At 46.4% G+C, this 21,405-nt stretch overlaps 1 protein-coding gene across 1 annotated transcript in view; it reads left to right on the forward strand.

Moving 5' to 3' along the window:
• LOC131584841 (fer-1-like protein 4) overlaps positions 1–19,932 on the forward strand; it is a 41,358-nt gene extending 21,426 nt beyond the window's left edge. Inside the window, exons 25-44 of the mRNA XM_058850347.1 lie at positions 664–837; positions 1,078–1,194; positions 1,493–1,654; positions 1,975–2,134; positions 3,703–3,806; positions 4,195–4,326; positions 4,923–4,971; positions 6,435–6,541; positions 6,884–7,015; positions 7,726–7,836; positions 8,255–8,382; positions 8,854–9,024; positions 9,910–10,064; positions 11,990–12,168; positions 13,173–13,258; positions 15,387–15,485; positions 15,764–16,005; positions 17,927–18,204; positions 18,950–19,050; positions 19,569–19,932. Of these exons, the coding sequence (XP_058706330.1) occupies positions 664–837; positions 1,078–1,194; positions 1,493–1,654; positions 1,975–2,134; positions 3,703–3,806; positions 4,195–4,326; positions 4,923–4,971; positions 6,435–6,541; positions 6,884–7,015; positions 7,726–7,836; positions 8,255–8,382; positions 8,854–9,024; positions 9,910–10,064; positions 11,990–12,168; positions 13,173–13,258; positions 15,387–15,485; positions 15,764–16,005; positions 17,927–18,204; positions 18,950–19,050; positions 19,569–19,749 (2,868 nt within the window). The 3' untranslated portion in view covers positions 19,750–19,932. The remainder of the gene's footprint in view (positions 1–663; positions 838–1,077; positions 1,195–1,492; positions 1,655–1,974; positions 2,135–3,702; positions 3,807–4,194; positions 4,327–4,922; positions 4,972–6,434; positions 6,542–6,883; positions 7,016–7,725; positions 7,837–8,254; positions 8,383–8,853; positions 9,025–9,909; positions 10,065–11,989; positions 12,169–13,172; positions 13,259–15,386; positions 15,486–15,763; positions 16,006–17,926; positions 18,205–18,949; positions 19,051–19,568) is intronic.
• The last annotated feature ends 1,473 nt before the right edge of the window (positions 19,933–21,405 follow it).

Raw genomic sequence — 21,405 nt, forward strand, 5'->3', positions numbered from 1 at the left:
GTGTAACTCATCAGCTTTCCTGGGGTTCCAGTACAAGACAAGCCCTGTCATATTGGGGTGAGTCCAGAAGAGGCCACCAAGGTGGAGCACAGGACAGAGGAGGAGACCTGAGTGTATTCAGCCTATAGAAGTGGAGAGAAAGCCAATGTCTTTTTGCTGTCTGCAGCTACCTGGTGGGAAAGGGTAGAAAAGCTCAGTTCAGACTTGTCATGGAAGGTACCAAGGGGCCCAATAGCAAGCAATGGGCACAAACTAGCAAAGAAGAAAATCCATCTTGATATAAGATAGCAATTTTTACACAGAGCTAGATGACATGCTAGGCCTGTAGCTCAGAGAGCTTCTAGTGTATCCATCCTTGGAGATACTCAAACCCTGTCTGGAAGAGACTCTGAAAAACCTGATCTATCTTTGATGTCCTCAGGTGCATGGTACCAGGCTGTTTGCTGAGTTCTGCATGGAGATGAACGGGGAGTTAAGTGGAGTTGCTGCAGACATGCCTTTATCTGTTCCTAGATCTGGATGGAGCAGAGAAATATCAAAGCAGAGGATGACATGGGTGGAAGAGTAGTCTTATACTGTCTCAGACTGGCTGGAATTAGTGATGGTCTTTGAGGTGGTGAGATACGACAGGGATTATTTGACTCATTCCTCTCTTTCCTGCAGGGCTCCCCTGAGTTTCTTGGGCAGGCCTTTGCTGTCCCACAGGTGAAGCTGGTCAACGAGCCATACATCAAACCTGCCCTGCAGTTCTTTGACTTCTACAGAGGCACCAAAGCAGCGGGAGAGCTCATTGCCACTTTTGAGCTGATCGAGCTCAAATATAGTGGCTGTTTGGAGGTAACAGGCTTGTAGGAAGCTGCACATGGTTGCCAACTCTGAGGAGAGCTTTGTGGGTGAGGAGCTGGTTGCATGGGGTCCACCAGAAGATTCCAAGTTGGAGGCTATATTTGGCTTTCCAATGAGAGGATGCTGCAGTGACAGCCTATGAGTGCAGAACTAGAAGGAGGGAGAGAGGGGGCTTGGCATGGAATAGAAGTGGCTTTCATCACCTACTGTGTCCTGGTTCCACCTGTTCAGCCATCAGTGCCTGGGGACGTGGAGCCCAAGGAGCCCAACTACATGGAAGACTCCTGTGTTGGACGGTTCATCATCCCTGAGGGCATACGCCCAGTACTGAAGGAGTTTCGCATAGAGGTGCACCACCTTCTGCAGCACTGGCTTTCCCCTCAAGCTGCCCCTGGGCGGAGGGCAGGGCTGGGTGAGGGAGTCCACTTTGGAGTTCAAATGTGCCTGTAAGGCCTGGGCAGATTCCAGAAATGGAGATGCTTTACATGAATGGTAAACCATCTGAATAGTTCAACAGGCAGAGCTGCTGAGCTGGGAGAGCAGGCCTGTGTCTCTTCTGGGGACTGTGTCCTGTGGGTGGGGGGTGGCAGCATGGGCAGTGCCATGCCTGGCACGTCTCAGACAGCAGCTTCATGTTGTGCTTCAGATCCTGTTCTGGGGCCTGAGGGACCTGAAGAGAGTAAACTTGTTTGAGGTGGATGAGCCCCAGGTGATCATTGAATGTGCTGGCAAGAAGGTGGAGTCAGAGGTGATTGTGTCCTATAAAGAGAACCCCAACTTCACTGAGCTGGTCAAATACATGGATGTGGTGAGTGGGAATGTGGATTCCGCCATGCCATGGCTACCCTGCACCTGTGAACTGCCTCACTGCATGTGGCAACATAGAAGGAGGGGAACTGCCTCCAGGATTTTGCTCTCCCATGACCATGGATTCAGCTGCAGAACAAAACCTTTGTGAAATTGTCCACTTAGAGACATCTTAGCCATGGCCTGTCATTGCAAGGCTTTGAATTTTGGGCATAGCTGTAAGGTGCTGGCAGGCTTCTTCTTATGTGGTGGGGCTGCCATAGTTTGATAGCTCAACACAACTCCTTACTCCTATGAAGCCCATGCATAATTCTTTTGCAGGAGCTCCCAGAGCAGGTATACCTGCACCCTCCCCTCAGCATCTTTGTGGTGGAAAAGCGTGCATTTGGGCGCACTGTGCTGGTGGGTAGTCATGTTGTGTCCAAGGTGATGAAATTCTCTCCCAGAGAGCTGGAGGAGGAACCAGAGGATATGTCCAAAGGTGAGCTGCTTGGAGAGGTTCTCATGGAGACAACAGGCAGGTTTTGCCAGTGGAAAAGATCCCTGTCTCTTCTACTCCCTCTTAGCCAGTCAGTAAAATCCTCTCCCTGGAATCATAAGGTCATAGAAACACAGAATGGTTTGGGTTGGAAGGGAGCTTAAAGATCATCTTGCTCCACCTTCTGCCATGAGTAGGGACACCTTCCACTAGACCAGATTGCTCCAAGCCCTGTCCAACCTGGTCTTGAACATTTCTGGGGAAGGAGCAGCTATAGCTTCTCTGGGCAACCTGTACTAGGGCCTCACCACCCTCACAGAGAATTTGCTCAATGAGACCTCCATCTATAACTTTTTTTTAATTCTTTCTTCATTTTTTCTCTCCTCTTGATTCTGCTGTGCTTCTTCTGCACTTCTCTTCACTCCTGGATTTCTCAGTCTCCTCTGATCTGAGCTCCTTGGGGATATTCCCTCATGGGGAGTCCCGCTTATTTCAGTTCTTTGGGTCGGGACAAAAACTCCAAAGTCTGTTAGGATTTTGTTTCTCGTGTTTATTAGGATGTTATCACAAAACTTGGCAGGTCCCTCCAGACTTTCTGCACGTTTAAGTTACTGCAACCTGGCTCATTTTGTTCTGATGGTACAAAATGGCCTTGTGGCTCACTTTGGGCTTTGAAGGCACAAAAATCACCCTGAACTACAGTTCTTTTATCTTTATACTTATTCTTACCCAATTAACAATAGACACATATATTATGTTTCTTAATGACCCAATGACCCATCACCTGTGCGCTGCACTGCGACAGTTTCTATCCAGACACCTACTATTACCCAAAAACCTCTAGAAGAAGAACAGGAAGAAGAAAGAACAAGGAAAAGAAACAACATTCTAAATCCTCCATCTTGCCTTCTGCTTTTTAAACTTTTTTAAACTCTAACTTTTTCACCCAGTGACTTAAGAACTCTCTAATCTACACACTCGCTCTTTTAGCTTTTCTATCTAACTTTAACTGTTGTTTTCATGTATCACTATGAAAATATTCTCATAAATTTAATGTTATATGAAATTTAGTGTTCTTTTGGATCTCAGAACTAGGTATCAGAAACAAGGGCACACACTCTGTGTTTCAGACTCCAACATCCATCTTTAGGGAGCTGGTCCACTAGAACCGAGGATTGAAAAGTTTTCAGTTCTCTCACATTGTCAGGTCACAATCTGTTCACTGTGAAATAGTTCAGCTAAATAGCTCTATGATAGCAACAGCCAGCACTCCTGATCTGGAGGCATGAAGAAGAAGCCAAAGGTTGATCCATCTGTGGTTATTTCTGAGTAGGGAAGGTATATCTCATAATTCTGAATTCCTGGAAGTCAGCAACAAACATATTGATGATGGTGGCCAATCTTAATACTGTAGCTGGATTTCCAGCAGCCTTTTTGCAGGGTCTGCTATGAAAAGCTTTAAAATCAATCAGACTACAGTGTTTCAACAGGGAGGATTTTCCTGCGGTTGAAAGTAAGTAGTGGGCAGAAATAAATGCATGGAAACATGAAGCTCTTTATTTTCATCTCAGCTTGCAATGTCTCATCTCACCGTCTTCCATCTCAGACTGTGGTAAACATTGGACTGGCAGCTGGTGACCCAGGTTCCAGCACTCACCCGCTTAGTTTTGTGAAGGTGAGTGACGTGTTTGGCCCAACAAATTTTGAATTTTGTAAAGCCAAACTGTAGATTACAAACAAACAAAAAAAATGTTCAGAAGTTCAGTGTTATGTTTCACCCACCAGGTTTTTCTCTGGACTGAAACATTCCTTTCTCCTGCCTGCTCATTGGCAGTGCTGTTTGCTGGGGCTCTGGCACAGGGACACTAAGGAGACCTGCCCTGTGCCTTGAGAATGGCTTCTTTTGTAGCAAAGAACAAACCTGGGGCCACAGGCAGCTTTGCACATCCTCTGCTCTGCCTAAATGCTGAGCCTTTGCCAGAGACTCCCAGGGAACTGGAGGAGGGTGCATAAGTGTCGTGAGTGGTTTCTTCCCTCTAAACCCTTTGGTCTGCTCTCTTAAGGCTCCGTTGAAGAAAATCCCTATCAATAAGGCTGTAAAGAAGGAAGATGATTATGAAGAGGGAAAAACAGAACTGGAAGAGCTGGATTGGTGGTCCAAGTACTATGCATCCCTGAAAGAGCTGTATAACCAGGTAATATTTTGTGATAGTTGCCAACAGAAGGGAAAATAGGCTGCATTGGCCTGAGGCAGATGTTTTCAACCATACTGAGAGTCAGAGGAGCTCTCCTGGAATAGATCTGCAGGAAGATGTGGATTTCAGTGTATCAAGCATACTTAAGGTAGCCAGATATCATGCTTCTACCAGTGGGCTGATTTCAGCATTCAGGTATTGAAACATGCCTGAGGCTTGATGCTCAAGTGGTGTGAGAATGAGGCAGCTTCTGTTGAGGGATTCCTGAAAATGTGATGTTGCTGATTTTAACAGGGACTTTCATGCTGCTTACTCTGTCCTGGTTATGTCCTTGTATGTGTTGAGCGGGTGTGTTCCAAATTTCTTTCTTTGCACTGTCAACTTAAATTCCAAACAAAAGAAGCTAGCAGGAGGATCTGGGAGAAGAAAAAGTCATTAAGACACTTGTTGGATATCATCCTGCAATGATGTTATTGCTGAATGACTTCATGCCCTGTGTTACTTACTCTTCTTGCAGGAAAATGTCAGTGCTCTGTGCTTGGAAGGAGAAGCTATTTCTGTGAGGGCCCTGAGGTGACTGTTTATGTGTGTTTCAGGCATGCAGTGATGAGGAAGATGCTGAGAATGATGATCTGAATGATGGAGGTGAGTTCTCTAGCAATACCCCACTCTTTAGTGGGGAGAACCAAGATTTTATACCATCCCAGAGGGTACTAGGCTTGTGGGAATGGTGGCTGTACAGACAACAACCTTGCAACATTCAGCAACAGCGACAACATTAAAGTGAACAGAGAGGCTGAAGACACTGACAAGGGCTAACAGGCTATTTCAAATTGAAACCACCAAACTTTCCTGAAAAAAATTTGAGAAATAGTCAGAAAAGTCCTGGAAAATAGAGGAGTCTTGTAAAATGGTGTTAAAGCAAGTGCTTTCCTGTGTGAAAAAAAATGCATAAAAATCATCTGCAGGGATCATGGGATTGTCTGTGTGAGACCAGGAAGCAGTGGTGTGACGGAGAGAGGATGATGGACAGAAAAACCTGTCCAGGAGCTGGGCATCATTCTGTCCTCTTGGGGTACTCACCTGGGGTACAGGTGAATCAGGTAACAGAAGGTAACAGAGATAACAGACAGTAATAACAATCTTTTTATGATCTGAGAACAGTGCTACAGCTGTAGGTTCAGGTTTGCAGAGTTGTAAGCAGTGACTCATAGCTCTGGTCTGGGAAAGTGTGAAGTATAAAGATGATGTAAATAGAATTTAAAGAGAGGCCTTGAGGGTACCTGCATGCCATTAGTGCTCAACAGATCTGGAGCCTTGGGAAATGGGACAAGGATACACCCACTGTGTCCTTGGCTTGATGGTCTAGATATGGTCTCTCCAGGTTCAGCTGGCTGTGCCGAAAGTGGCAGTGATGCTTCAGTTAACCACCCAAACCAGCAGGCCAGCAAATAAGCACTCATACGAAGAGGAGGGTGGGCTCTCTTCTGTGCCTTCCCCAACAGTGTCACCCTGAAAACTAAGCCTTTTGATCTTGTTTTCATAGTTTTAGTTACTTTCCCAGGAAAGTAACTGTAAATATAAGTTGTTTACACATTCCTTCTAAGAAATGTCTTTCAATGGATGTTTCACATGACCAGTGTGATTGGGAAGGTGGTAACTTAATTATCCAATCCCTGGTCACTGTCAAGCATCTATGAATACTGGAGTCAGAAAATGAAGTTACTTCTTTTTCCTGTCACGCCACTGAGACATGTTCGTGTGAATCATTCCATGTCCTTTAGCGACATGACAGCGCCTGTGAACTGGCCCAACCACCTTCCTTCATTTGGTTTCTGCTCAATTCCTGTCTGAATAGCAGCCATGCAGGCAGACAGGCAGGTAGGTCTGTGCCAATTTTTGTCCTCCCACCCATCCAGCTATGCTGTGCTGGGAAACCTGAGATGCCGGAAGGACACCTGTTACAAACAGCAATAGCTCCAGTTGCCATGACAGAGGCCAAAGCCTTGGGTCAAAGCAGAAGCTCTGGCTGGGGTAATTTCAGGTAGAGACACTTGTCATGATGGGCAAAGTCAGAGTGTTTCCTAATCCCTTACTGTCATTTCTAGATGGAGGGAATTTAAATGCATCTTCCATTGACATGGGAGCAGAAGATGAGGCAGTGACTGAAGGTGAACCCACTCAACCCAAGAGGAAGCTCATTGCCACCCTTCAGGTGATAATTGGGGTGACCTAGTCTCTTTCAGGCCTGGCCCTTTATCCATATTTTCCTTACCTTCCTGTGGTGTAAGTAATGCTGAGAGGAGAACCTGCAGTGTGTGCTGAGGCCCCATCATTTCTGGACTTTGATGCAACTAGTAAGACCTTGGAGCCAAGCAGAGATGTGCATCTACATCCAAGGCTGGCCCCAGGGGCATGCAGGAAAACATCCTGCAGTAATACAGTAGTAAGGCAGGACAAGGTGAAATGATTGTAACAGAGAAAGGATGGTCTTTCTGACTCTCCTTCCCTTTAAGATGTCAGGAAAAGGCCCAAAATTACTTTGTACTTATTTCAGATCTACGACTCTGAGCTGGAAAATGAGTTTGGTAATTTTGAAGATTGGTTGTGTATTTTCCCCCTTCATCGTGGCAAAGCAAATGAAGATGAAGATGGAAATGAGGATGAACATTATGTGGGGAAGTACAAGGTACTGCTTCATTTGGATGACATTTGTGCTTCTTGTGGAAGAAGATCCTTATGACCTGTATTTTAGAGCAAGCCAACACCAGCAAAACCTTCCAGAGTGCATGGGTGTGCTTGTTGGGCTGCAGCATCGCCAGGGTACTGTTAGTGCCTGTTGAAACAATTGTACTATGGTCCTACTATTGTTACCTTATAAATCCATGTGACTTAGATTTTTTAGCTGCTACAAGGAGAAAGCATGAAGCATAAAGGACTCATTCTTGTTGTGGCCTCTGGGTGTATTCAGTATGCATATAAGTATTATATAAGTAAGATTCACTGGTTTTAAAATTAGCAAAACTTAGTTAAAAGAGGCATCATCCTCCCATACAGGAGCTCTTGAAGACTCTGAAATATCAACTACAGAAGCTGTAGCTGTCTCTAGGAAAGCTTTGGTGTCCTCTGACTTTGGCAGTCCAAAGTACCTAGAGGTGCTCAGATCTGACATTGGCAGTGGTATGACACCTGCAGCCTAAATTGCAAGCAGGGATTGCCTGGGCCATGTGGACATGATTGGACCTTTGGGAAGGACTGTCCCCATGAGCACAGGGTGTCTGCGGTCTGCATGGGGAAATGGCTCTGATTTTCTAGTTGGCAGGTGAAGCTGGTGGCTCCAATCCTTTCTGAGATATTCCCATGTAAATCCAGCTGTTCTTTGAAAAATGTTTTCTGCAGGGCTCCTTCTATGTCTGCCCCACTGAGGAAGCTGTTACAGAGCCCAGGGTCTCCTGGGGCATTCCAAGGAACAGACCCATCAAGGTTCTTGTAAGAGTTTACATTGTTAAGGTAAGTCTCTGGTGGAGGTGGCAGTAATGCTTGGTGGTCTCTCCCCTCCCTGTGGACCTTCTGCCATTCTCTTCTCACTAAATGTGGGCAGTGGCACTTGTGAAAAATGTGGTGCTGGCTTGAAGCCTCTGCCAGTGGAAGACACCTACATCCTGTCCATGGAGTGTCTTCCATGCTTTATAGCTTGAGGATGGGCAGATGGACATTTCTTGGCTCCTCATATCTGCCTTGAGATCATGAGCAAGAAGGTGGGTACACAGCTGAAGACATCAATGGCTTGTAGAGGGAGGATTTGTGTGGGAACAATTGGCTGGAGGGACCTGACCAAGTGGGCTTGGGTGGTGTCAGGCCTGTGCAGTGTTCCTTGTGCAGGTTTCTCTCCACAGATGTGTACAGCAGTATCTCTTGTATATTCCAGGCTACAAATCTGTCTCCAGCAGATCCCAATGGCAAAGCAGACCCCTATGTGGTGGTGACTGTGGGGCATCAGCAGAAGGACACAAAGGAGCGATACATCCCAAAGCAGCTCAATCCTGTGTTTGGAGAGTATGCAGAAAGGTTTCATCTAGCAGGTTTAATAGGAACAGTGCAAATCTGGGGCTTGCAATGTGGCTCAGCATTTAAGGTCTTCTGTTCCTTTCTGATGGAGAATCTTGTGCTTTAACACAAAGCCCTTGGGCATGTCACTTGCCTCCAGCTAATTCAGGAGCCATTGTGTTTTGGGTTAGGAGGCGAGCACAGCCAAGGACTTGATTTAAAATTGGAAGCCAAGCATTGAAGAACTTTTTCCCTAACTCCAGGCCCTCTATCTGAGCCACACATTCCTGGAGAAGTAATTCCTTTGTTTGAATGTGCACACTGAAAATTGCACATACTGAATTTTGAGAGAACCAAAGTTTATAAGAGGCCTTTAATTTGTCAAATATAGCTCTTAAATGTGTAGGATTATTGAAGCAGAGCATGTGTTTTGTTTCTGTCCTTTTTGCTAATTGCACTTTCCCTGTTTGTTCTCTCTAGAGTTGTGGAGCTGACAGTCTCCTTTCCCACGGAATCAGAACTCACTGTGGCAATATTTGACCATGATTTGGTTGGATCTGATGATCTGATTGGGGAGACCAAGATTGACTTGGAGAATCGATTCTACAGCAAGCACAGGGCCAACTGTGGACTGGCTTCACAGTATGACTTGTAGGTACCAACGTGACACATTAGGGCCATAGACATTCTTCTCACCTGTCACATGTGGGTAACAGAGCTTCTCCTGTTCTGCAAAACAGAATATGCATTTGAAGGTGCTCCACAGATTCACTACAATTTACATGGATAACTTTATCTCTTTAGACACCTACCAGCTTCCTGTGATAGCTCTAATTCCTACTGAGAACTAATACACCTTGCTTAATACAACAAAAAAAATTCTTTATTGTTGCTCTATTGCAAACGGCGAGAAGAACAACACATATTCTCTTGTGCATTGAACAGGAGACCCTGTGTCGTTCTTCTTGCCGTTTCAAATAGAGTGACACTTTATTGTTTACATTTTGGTGTTCTGTGAGAAAAGTGCTTGATCGACTCTGAGCTCTTTCAGAAAGTACAGCAGTTTCTCTGGCAGCATTTTGTAAGCAGCAACACTCAGGACACCTGATTTCCTTTGGCCTCCTTCCATATGGATTCTCCAGTGTCTTTGGCCAGTTTTCTGCAAACTTCTCTTCTCTTACCATGCTATTAGAAAATTAGCTGTAGGAATGGGGTTGAGTACCCTGCACAGCTAAAACCTCTTTCTCACTTAGGAAATGTATCTAGAATTGCTCCTGCTGCTAGCATTGCTTCTGCTGCTCAGAAGCTAATAGTTCTATGGAGTGCAAGTCTAGATTGTTTCTGTCAGGACAGAGTTTGTTTAGCTTTTCGTTCATTAAAGATTTTTTGTAACCTTTCTAAGCCCACGGTTTTCCCAGTGAAAATCTGAGCAGGGTTCTAGTGACATAGCTTATGCTTTGGGAAGGAAGGCTATTTCACAACCTAGAAAAGAAACTTAAGATGAAGAAGTTCTTGATGTTTTCTTTATCCATGCAGAAATGGCTACAACACGTGGCGAGATGCTTTTAAACCCACACAGATCTTGGATAGTTTATGCAAGAAAAACTCAATCCCTGCTGCAGAGTACAGATGGGAGGAGGTCAAAGTGGACAATAAAATATTCAAAGTCCCTCCAGAAGCTTTTCCTGAAGGTACAGATGGCTTGTTGAACTGGTCCCTTAAACAACTGCCTGTGCTCAGCAATGCACATGCTGGTGGATGGTCTGGGAGCCTACAATCCTATCTTCCCTGAAGTATCCCACACTGTGCCCTGCATGGCCCAGTTTTTTGGGTCACTGTGAGGTCCCTCCTTGGTTCAGTGCCCTTGTTTCAGTGGACACTGTTGCCCTGGAAGAAGATGTGATCCAGGCCATTAGGTACCAAAGTGGCTTCCCAGGCAGTGGGTGGAACAAAATAAACCCACTTGCATGGCGGTGTTGGTCATGGAGGTTTGTTGTACGCCAGCTTATTCTGGTGGCTGGCACTGTCACCTTCATCTGCTCATGATCACTATCAAAGCTGAACCTTCATCTGTTTATGATGAGTATCAGCAAGATAATGAAGTCCTGTTAGGGGTTATTGGTGTTTTGGAGGTTTTTTGTGGGGTTTATTTTCTTTTTTTGGTTGGTTGGTTGGGGTTTTTATGTGGTGATTTTTTTTGTTTGGTTTTCTTTAATGTTTTTGTGTTTTGTTTTTTTTTCTGCAGGTGTTGTTTTGTTTTGGGTGTATTTTGGAGGAAGGGGAGGGGGAAGGGAGTGCTTTTTCAGTCTTCTTTCCTGTTTTTAGCTGACTTTTTCCAGGAATCTTCTGTGCTTCCAGTGGCTTCAGGTGCCTTGGGTGATTCCACACTGCTCCTCTCTACTGTTGATCTCCACCTTATGAGCAGCTTCTGCTTCACATTTGCTTTTTTCTTTCCTTCTAACTGGCATTACAAACCCTGAGCCAGTGTCACAGATGTCCACGAACACTCCAACCTTTCATCGTCTTCACCAGCAGTGATGGACAACTTCCCTCAGCAAAGGCCAGGCCCTGCTGCAGCCAACACCTGTGCAATTGAATCCAACCTCGAGCAAAGGCTAGAGCAGTTGTGGCCCACTTGTGGATGGCTGAGTACTGAAAAGCAATGTTATGTGTCCTGTAGGAAGGATGATCCATGGCCTTACCTGCTCAGTGTGAGGACAACTGTGTGTATGGCCAACTCTACTTTTTCCTTGTTTCAGTGTAACTGTTCCTCAGTTTTTTTCATAGAGTGGTCTCTATGGCTTATGCAAAGAAGCAAAAAGAAATTCTACTCAGGTCAGGGGGAGGGCAAGGAGCCTCCAGAACCCCTTTTCCCCCTCTTTTCAGGTCACTGGACAGCTGGGGAGGGAGAAACAAGGGCCTTTCCTGATGTTCCCTGACAGCTGGCTCTGGTTCCAACACAGCTGCAGCTGGTGCCCTTTGAAGCTCTTCTGTGCTTGAGTACTGCTTGGAATGGTTTAGATCTCAGTCTGGTATCCAAGGGGCAGATGCTATAAACCCAGGAGTGGGTGGGTCATTATGCCCTCATCTGTTGGCTGTGGCTTTTCTCCCAGCAGTATGATTTGGTCTTAAGCTGCCATTTGGCTTCCCTGTGCCAAAGGAGTCAGTTACTAATTGTGTTCATTAACAGAGAGCACAGATGCATGTCTTAAGAATAGCAAGTAATGCTTTCCAGTAGCACTTCTCTGGCAAAAATTCATCCATGGATCTGTTGGCACTACCACAGAGATGTGGGGACTTAAACTGCCCCAGAGGTCACGTCCTACTCAATGTCCCTTGGATATTTCCCCGAGGGCCATAGTAAATTCTTTTTTGCCCTTTCCACTGCATTTCTCTTGGCTTGTTTTCTTCCTGCCTGCCATTTCTCTCATCACTGCAACATATTGAACTCACTCCCCTCATCTTTGCCCTCCTGCCTCTTGCCATTTGTTTTTCTGAAGAGGTGCTTGTTTGCCCAGTCCATCATCTCCTGTTACTTGTGCTAGTGACTGATATCCTGACATGACTCTTGCTGGCCAGAAGCCTTCAACTTCTCCCTCGCTGTGTCCTGCTGCAGAGGTCTCTGTGAGGAACAAGAGAGGAGTGGCAGATGAGAACTTGCTGGTGGATGTTGAACGTAAGGCTTTGTATGTCCTGAAGCACTGGGAAGAGATGCCAGGATATGGATACAAGCTAGTACCAGAGCACGTGGAAATCCGGTCTTTGTACAACCCAGAGAACCCTGGGCTAGTGCAGGTGAGATGTGTTTCTGTGCCAAACCTCAACATTGTTTCAGGGAAAGACCTTCTGGACACCTGGTTTCCAGCCCCCTCTCTGGTTTCCTGTGAATCTTACACATTGTCCCTTTCCTGGGTTGTGACTGGAGTTATGTCTGTGGATGGCTGGCCCAGCTATGAAGTAAGGACATTGGCTGGGGTTGTCCTTTGCTCGCATCTACCCTCTGACCTCTCATGATGCTTCTGAACACCCTTTCCTCAAGGAACTTTTGTCCATTGATGTTGTGTTTGCAGTGCTGGTGACCCAGAGTCCTTCCTGTCTCCCCAGGCCATTTAGCACTGCTCTGATGACAATGCTGTGAGGGTGGCAATAGACCTGCTCTGCTTTTGAGCCCTACCACCATGCACCCCTATGGGTGATGGTATCCTTGCCTACACCTGCCTCCTCTGCATTGTCCCTTATCACTGCTGTTTTGCAAGAACCTTGTTCCACACCCCTGTCTTCTCCCTGGCTGGAGAAGGAACACCCATTCTTAGTTTTGTGCAATGCAGTCACCTGAACTCACCGTTTTAATGTCTTGCACTGAAATCTCCTGTTCCCTTGGGCACTGGGGGTTTGAACAAAGCAGAGTTCTGCAGTCATGCTGGCTTTGTTTGGCATTGGAAATGCACGTGGGGAGAGCAGTGTCAGACCCATCACTTCTTAGTTTTGTTGGTTTTGCTCAAGGATTGTATCACCATATGCTTCTTATTAAGACAGAGGGACTTGTTTACCTCTGTTTGAAATGGATTCATTGTAGGTGAAGTGGTTTTTCTTGGGAGCAGAAATAAGCAATCTTTCATAGCCTTAATTTTTTTCCCTGTGTAAAATCCAATCTCATGTCACTCTTAAGTGCTGGGAATTGAGAGAACCAGACAGGGACTTTCTGATGAGAACTTTCTTTGCAAGACCAAGCCAGTGACCCTTGAAGAGCTGGAGGGTGGTCTGTCTTTTGAAGTGTCTTTGCTGTCTTCTCTCCTCAGGGCTCCTTGCACATGTGGATTGACATGTTTCCAAATGATGTCCCTGCACCACCACCCATCAACATCAAGCCACGACTGCCTGTCAGGTAGCACCTGTGGGAGTAGGCCTGGGGCTGGTGGACTGCAGGAAGGGTCAATGTCCCTTGCCATGGCTCGTGGGATGTGCCCATGGCACAGGCTGAGGGTCAGTGGTAGTGTGGCATGTAGCCTTCTTTGCTCCAGCTCTGACCACAGGGATGTTCTCTGATCGTGGGCCATAGGAGTTTCAGCTGCAGAAAGGTTTGAAGAAGGCCAGGTTAATGTCTCTATGGCTGGACATAAAGGTAACAGAAACCCAGGCCAGGGCTAGTCATCTAACTCTGTTCTGGCTAGTGAACAGATGTCCTTGGGAGCCTGGAGCAGTGCAGTTTAAGGAGGAAATCTGCTATTTACAAGGATCTAATGGTACTTTTGAGATGGAGAGTCTAAATTATTCTCAGACCTGCACCTGAAAGGACAAGAGATTGCACAAATTGCAGTAAGGGAAACTTCAATGAGGGATAATAGGGAATGAATGTAGGGAAAACATTTTCCCAGTGAGAGTGAAGCTACCCTGGAATAGGGACAGATTGACTCAGACGTACTGGGATGTCCATCCTTGGTTGTTGGGGAGGATGAAACAGGGAAACCTTATGAATATGATTGTTTAGCAAAAGATTCTGAAAATATGAAGCCTAGAATTGAAATAGAAATGAGAGCTAGCTTTGAGTCATGGGATACTGAGCACTAGTTACTGTATAACCAAAGAACAATAGCTTAGCCAGCTTAAAGGAGAATCCCTGATGGTGAAACAATGTCCTTCCTTCTGCAGATAGAGAATCCCAAGGTCAAGCAGCAAGAGAAGAATTTGTAAAGCTTTTAGAGTTTAAAATGTAACACTGTATGGTAATGTAGTAGTTCTTATAGGCTATATGTAAATTCTTTAGTGGGCATGTCTTGTAGTGATGGGTTACTGGAAATTAGAACATTCACTATAGAAAAAGATATAATGTAGCAAGAACTTCTCTCTCTTTAAGCTTGTCTCTCTTGTTGCCCCCTCTCTCTTAAGCTCTCTTACTCTTGTTCTCCCCACTCTTCCTCTCTTACTCTTTTTCTCCGTGCTGCGGTGGTGTTGATGGCAGGGGTGCCGCGACTACCCTGAAGAAGCTGTCCTGAAAAGGACTGCCCAGGGGCACAGGCACGTCCTCTGCCCGGCGAGTGATCTCAGCTCAGCGGCAGCGTGCAGGCGACGCGGAGAGAGAGACTAGAGCGCTGTATGGTATTCCACTGAGAAACAGCCTTTATTATAACAGGGCCCTCAGTGAAGGGAGCCAGTGACAGCAGCTCCTCGAACAGGGGAAAAAACTGGGGTATTTATAGGGAAGGACGGGGAGGGGGAAACTTGGATACATGTATTGGGGTGGATTGATAAGGAGGGAAATCAATGGGGTGCAACAAATTAACATGTTCAACTCTAGGGCCTCTGGGAGTGACACTTTTTCTCTGCATGACATAAAAGTGTCTTGCCTAGGGAGAAGCTCTCCAGGGGAGAGCCAGGGTCTCTAAACTGACCAGCTCCCCGGCCTCCACACTTTGCTCTTTAAGCTCTCTCCCCTGGCTCTTAAACTGTCTTTGTTTCTGCTCCACACTGTCTCTCTTCCCTCCTTGACCATGTGTATGCCATGGCTGGCAGCAGATACATGTCTGCCTCTCTCTACCCATAAAGTAAGTTGGTTGTATCTGAACAGTTTGACCCTGGAGAAGTCTCTCACCACGAGTGAGTGTTTTGTACATCTATACTTGGTGATATTAAAAACTAATGCAGACAAGGCCATGAGTAATTGATGTACTATGAAGCTAGAGCAAGAGCTTGGAGCAGAGACTGTGGAGATCCCTTCCTGCCTAAGCTTTTCTGTGCTCCTATGGCTTAGTAGAGCTGGGTGGGTTTCCCATGCACCAGGGATTTGGTTTGCAAAAGCTACCTGTACTGACTGTGGGTGTTTTTTCTAAGGCTGTAGCGTCCAGAAAGGGTTTTATGTCCTGACTGCTGGGCTGTGCTTGGTGGGAGGGGCAGGTGGAACCACACTTCTGGGAAGGTTCAAGTCCTGCTGTTCTGGCATTGTACTCAGGGCTTGATCTGCACTCCCAGGCACCAGAAACAAAGGCATGTGTCTCACCTCTGTGTCCTTCCCACAGCTATGAGCTCCGTGTGATTATCTGGAACACGGATGATGTGATCCTTGATGATGTCAACCCAGTAACAGGAGAGCCTTCAAGCGACATCTATGTGAAAAGGTCTGGTGGGAATGAGTGGGAGGCCAGAGCCTGGCTGCCCTGCTCCCTGCCCTGGCCCACACACTCACTTGCCTCCTCTAAACCTCTGTTCCTCATTGCCTCAGTGTGAGGTGCCCACTCCAGTCCTCTGCTTGGGCTGCTGTAGCCCCAGAGATTGTCCAGGTGTCGCACTGGTTTGACCCTTTTGTGCTACCCCATGGGGTTCAGTGCTTCCATCCTTCTGCTCTGCCTTTGAAGCTGACTGACAAGGGTAGAGGGTAACTGAGTTTCTTCTGCAGCTGGATAAAAGGTCTTGACCATGACAAGCAGGAGACAGATGTTCACTTTAACTCCTTGACTGGGGAAGGCAATTTCAACTGGAGGTTCATCTTCCGCTTCAATTATCTCCCGACTGAGAAGGAGATCACCTACAAGAAAAAGGACTTTGTCTTCTCCATGGAGGAATCAGAGTTTCGGGAACCAGCTGTTCTGGTCCTCCAGGTCTGGGATTATGACAGGATTTCAGCTAATGACTTTCTAGGTATGGTGTTATCTGCTGGAAGTGGGGTGACCTGTCCCTTGCCTTGCTGGAGCATTACAGCATTTCCCTGGGGTTCAACTCTCTGAGAGGGGGCACTAGGACCATCAGATCAAACTCTTCAGCTCAGCTGTCACCTGGGCTGGTTTTTCACACCTGACCTATAGACAGAGTGTGAAGATGGGCGCCTCCCCTACACAGACCTGTGCTTGCATGCTTGTTCCAGGGCCTTGGTGTATTTTTTCAGGGCCTGTCACACCATAGGACTTCCGGGTTCTGCTTCCCTCACAACCTTTCCAATAAACTAGCTTGTTGTCTATGCTCTTACTTAGATATGCAGATCTCAAAGTCTGGGCCTAAGAGCATTTTTCCCAGGACCTTACGTTGTGGACACAGGGACAACCTGTGTCAGACTATTGACAACCTTTGTGAGACTATTGGCACTTGTGTTGCAGCATCCCATTGCTGGGGGCTCAGAGCTCCCTGGATGCTCTGGTACTTCCTGTTAATCAGACCTACTAAGCTGGGCATGCAGCAAGGCCTGGTGCCAAAACAGAGCTAGCAGTGATTCCCCACTCATTATGCTAGCACATTATCAACACAAGTACTGCTGATTCTCTCCCATTTCTGCTATCATCCCCAAGCTTATAGCACTCTATTCAGTTGTTCCTCCCTTCTTCAAATATAACCTCCCTATTAAAAAGCAGCCCCTTTCCCCTACTATCTCCTGGGCATGTTTAAACTTAAACTTTTCATAGTGTATTTAAGTGGCTTTACTGCATGAGGCACTTCTAGTGGTTCAGCCATGAAGAACTGAGGCACTGAAGAAAGCATTAACAATTCCAATGATTTCTGGCATGTATCTCAGGAACTTCTTGATAATAAGGGGCTTTTTCAGGGTTAATTGCAATCTCCAGCCCCAAGCAGGGCTGGATGAACTGTAGGTCAGGTTGCTCAAGACATTTTCTGGGTGGGTTTTGATTATTTCCAGGGATGGATTCCTAGCACCCTTCTGGGACCTTTTTCCTGGATGCACCTTTTTCACAGTTCTCAGGTATTTTTACTTGCAGAACTTTTTGTCAGTTGATTTATGTGCTTTTGTTATCCATTTCTGAGAAGAGTCAAGCTCCATCTAATCTGTAGCTTCGTGAGGGATGCAGTAAGATCTCCCTCTTGGCATCTTTTCTGTGGGCTGAACACATATGTGTTTCTCACCCCTCTTGCTGTGACACCTACTATAGACTTGAATATCTCAGCCACTAAACACTACTTAGTTGACATCTTTATTGTATTGGGGAGTCCAAAACGGGGCACTGTATCCAGATGCAGTCTCACTTGGAACTGAGCAAAGAATGCTCACATCCCCTGTCTGCTTTTTCCAGTACAGACCAGGATGTGGTAAGATTGTTTTGTTGCAAGGGCTCACTGCCAAAGTGGGACAGAAGCTCATTCCAAGCAGAACCAAGGCACAAGGCCAAACAGGCCAAACAGGGAGGTGAACTGAGGCTTTTGCAGATGTAAGACAAACTTGAAACCTTTAAAGAATTTATAATTTAAAAACATTATCATTTTATAATTTTAATTGACATTTCCAGGAATTAGAGAAGAAGATGAACTTGGGCATGTGAGGAGAGCAGGATGGGACATGATAAAGGGCTGAAAATAACTCACCATATGAACTCACCAAACAGCTCTTATCAAAAAGGAGACCTGGGGCTTCTGCCTCTTAGTCTCTAACTCCTGAGCTAGTCCTTTCTTATGCAGAATTTCAGGTTGTCCATCTGTAAATGTGCAGGATTCTGCTAGATCATTACAGCAGCTGAGACCTACTCATGGCAGTTGGGAGTGTGGCAGAGACAGCCAAATGTCGTATAGGCAGACCTCAGCGTTTTATCATGTGATTTCATCTTCCCTGTGCCTGCAGGCTCCATCGAGCTGAAGCTGCATGACATGGTGTGGGCAGCCAAGAGCTCTCAGCATTGCACCATCAAAATGGCCAAGGAGAATGCAACGCCTCGATTCTCCATCTTCCGAAATAAGCGCATGAGGGGCTGGTGGCCCTTCATCAAACTCAGACATCAAGAAGATGACAAGAGAGAGGAAAGGGAGTACTGGAAGAAAAAGAAAAATAAGTGGAGCAACTCAGTCAAACCAGAGGACATGGAATTCACAGACCCCAGTGGGAACAAGTACTTCCTGACGGTAAGGCTGGCACTGGTGAGCACAGACAGTGTTTTGCCTCTGCCTTGATATGGCAGCCGGTCCTACACGCACACAATCTGCAAAGGCAGCAGTGACCCAGCTTTTGCAGGATCCTAAAGACTTCTTCCATCTACTGCTGATCCAGCACTTTGTCTACCCTGAAGAACTAGTTGCTGTGGCATGGAGGGTTGTCTGACTTCATGTATTCCTCTGAGCTTCCCATAGAGCAGTGCACCATGAGGGGAGCTGTTGTTGTTTAGGAATTTAGTGTCCCCCTGAAATACCCCAGATGATGTTCTCCTTGCTCACTCCTACTTCAAAGCAAGAGGAATATGGCTCCACATCAGCCAGTCAGGACAGCAGCAGAAGCCTGTCCTGGGGTCTCTGCCCAAGGCAGGCAGATGCCAACTGATCAGGGACAGACTCGCTTCTGATACCCCTGCTACTGGACCACTGTGCGTCCCCAAGGGTGAATTTTGCTCAGTACCACTGTGGGAGGGTACAGACAAATTGGGTGGTTGGGGGGTTCATTAAGATATAGTTCTTTGTCTGCAAAATAGTTTCTTACCAGGCCACAGTTTCCACTATCTGTGAAGGAAGGCTCTATAGGCAATGGAGAAAAAGCACTGAGACATCTGTAAGTGGAGCTGGGACAAAAATACCAAATTGTGGCAGGATGTGTGGTCAGTGGGCTGGTCTGTGAAGCAACACATTCAACAGTGGCTCGTACATATTGTCTCTCCAGGGTAAGGTGGAAGCGGAGTTCCAACTGCTGACTGTGGAAGAGGCTGACAAAAGTCCTGTTGGCTTAGGCCGAAAAGGGCCTGAACCCCTGGAAAAGCCCAGGTGAGTATCTGTATTATCACCTCTAGGATGGACAGACAGTGCTGTGTTCTCAGCACCTGTTCGTGTGGAAAATGGGAGTATTGGCTTGCCAGGAAGCCAAGAGCAATTGCTAAGGCCCTGGGCAGTGGGCTCTGCAGGACCAAGACTGCCAGGGTTTCCCAGAGCTCAAGTGGGCCCACAGGACTTGAGACTGCAGCACCTGGGTTGATCTCAGGAAGAAACTCAAGGCAGCTGTGCCATAACATTGCTTGTACAATTGTCAGGTGTGAAGGGATCCCTTGTGTACAAGGGTGAAGGACAGCTCTGGGGACATTGGGGCACTATTCCAAGAGTCCCTTTCTGTTGTCTCTAGTGTTTCCACAGGCAGTGCATTTACTGTAACCCCTGGGCTGATCCCGCCTGGAAGCAGCAGGAAAAGCTGGTGATTCATGAGGGTAGCAAAGCACCAAAACAGAAGGGCCAATGTGATGCTCTGTGGATTGAGCCTGTGCTTATCTGTTCTTCTTTTCCTGTTCTAGTCGGCCCAAAACCACTTTCAACTGGTTTGTGAATCCTATGAAGACCTTTGTTTTTTTTATCTGGAAACGGTACAAAAAATACATAATTATGCTGTTTGTTGTCACTGTTGTGACCATCTTCCTGGTTCTTTTGGTTTACACCATGCCTGGATACATCAGTGAGAAGATCATCAGTGGATAAATGCTCTCCAGCAGAGGACTCAAAGACAGGGGTGATTGTGGCAGGAATCAAAATAGCATCAGAAAATTTAATGAAATCCTGCTGGTGCAGAGACAGCCTAAAGAGACAGAGACCTGCAGAAGTGAGCTTTGTTTTCCTCATGAATAAAAGCTGTCTCTCTCTCTGATGCTTGTGTTTTTTAGCTGCTTTTTGGAGCTGGGGAACAACCTGTTTCTTTGTGCAATACAGTGTGATGGGTAACAGCTGGCCTGAAGGCCTCACTGTTATAATAATCCCAATTTTATAACTGAAATATAACTAATTCTATAACTACCTTAATAATATAACTACCTTAATTACCTAACTCGACCAGTATGGACCGTTGGGGAGCAGGTAAAGCTGTTGGGAACACAGGCAGTTATTGGCCCGTTGGCCAGATGGCAACTGGTTCAGCCAGTCAGGACTCACTGTGCAGACCTTCAAAACTATATAAGGAGAATAGCACTTACTAAAGTTGGCTGCTGTCACATGAACCTCGGTGTGTTCTGTTGCATGCCTGTCTCCAACATCAGTGACAAGTGGTGACCACCAATGTGACACAACATGCTGACATGGATACTGTGGGAAGACAGAGGGTAGTGGGTTAAAGAAATTGGCCAGGAGACAAGACTTCTGTCTTATGCCTTTATTAGGATTCAGCTCTTAGGGTGGGGGGCCCGAGGGGTTGCTTGCACCACGACCATTCCCACACTGGCAGCTCTAAGGAGGAGGCACAATTCAGCTTTGCAGCACACACTGCAGAGCTGGGGCTTCAGTCCTCATGAGAGTAGCCAGGAGGCCTGTTGTTCTGGCTCGTTGTCTAGGGGGTCAGTCCTTTCAAGTCCTCTTGAGGTCATGGTGATGCAGGAAGATGGTTTCTAAGCAGGCTTAGGTGATGCAGGGAGATGATCTTTTATCATAGCTTGATAGAATGTGTTTCCTTGTTATTTTATTCCTGTTAGCTCGTTGTTTTGGTGTCCTGCATGCCTTAGTTTGCATATTACTTGGTTGCACAGCTTCCTGGGAGTTTCTTTGTTCTAGTGTGGCACAGCTTCTACGGGAGCTGCTTTGTTCTAGTCCATGGGAGTAGTCTCGTTCTGTGGCATACCTTTCTAATGGGTTGCTTTTGTTAGTCTGACTCAGCCCCCATGGGAGCAGCGTAGTTACATAGTAGCAGGGAAGTAAGGGAAAGGGTACAGGGCTGTCTCTTAAGAACTGTTATAAATGCAATGGCAAAATAAGGTCAATAAAAAGCAATTTATTATAAAACAATTTAAGCACCTGCAACGAAAGAGAAAAACCACAATAAATAGATCAGCGCAGTGCTGGGTGGACAGGGATCTATACCCAAAGGTATAGGTGTTCCCAAATCCACACTGTATGTGCTGCAGTCCGGGGTTTTTATAGGGGTTTTGTGCCCTGAGGCCAAAACTCCGAGCAGTCACTGTTCAACAAAGTGTCTTGATGGTTGGTTGAATGGATTTCCTGGAACCAGCGAACTGAATCAATAGACAGTGGGGCAGAGTCTCCTCATATGTAAAAAGGTCCTGGGTGTTCCTTGATTTCATCCTGGTTTGGGCCATCAGGACGGAGTGGTTGGCTCCGGTGTTGGAGCCGATGAATATCTCGGCTGGGCTT

This window comes from Poecile atricapillus, chromosome 15 (genome assembly GCF_030490865.1).
Source record: "Poecile atricapillus isolate bPoeAtr1 chromosome 15, bPoeAtr1.hap1, whole genome shotgun sequence".
Taxonomy (NCBI): Eukaryota; Metazoa; Chordata; class Aves; order Passeriformes; family Paridae; genus Poecile; species Poecile atricapillus.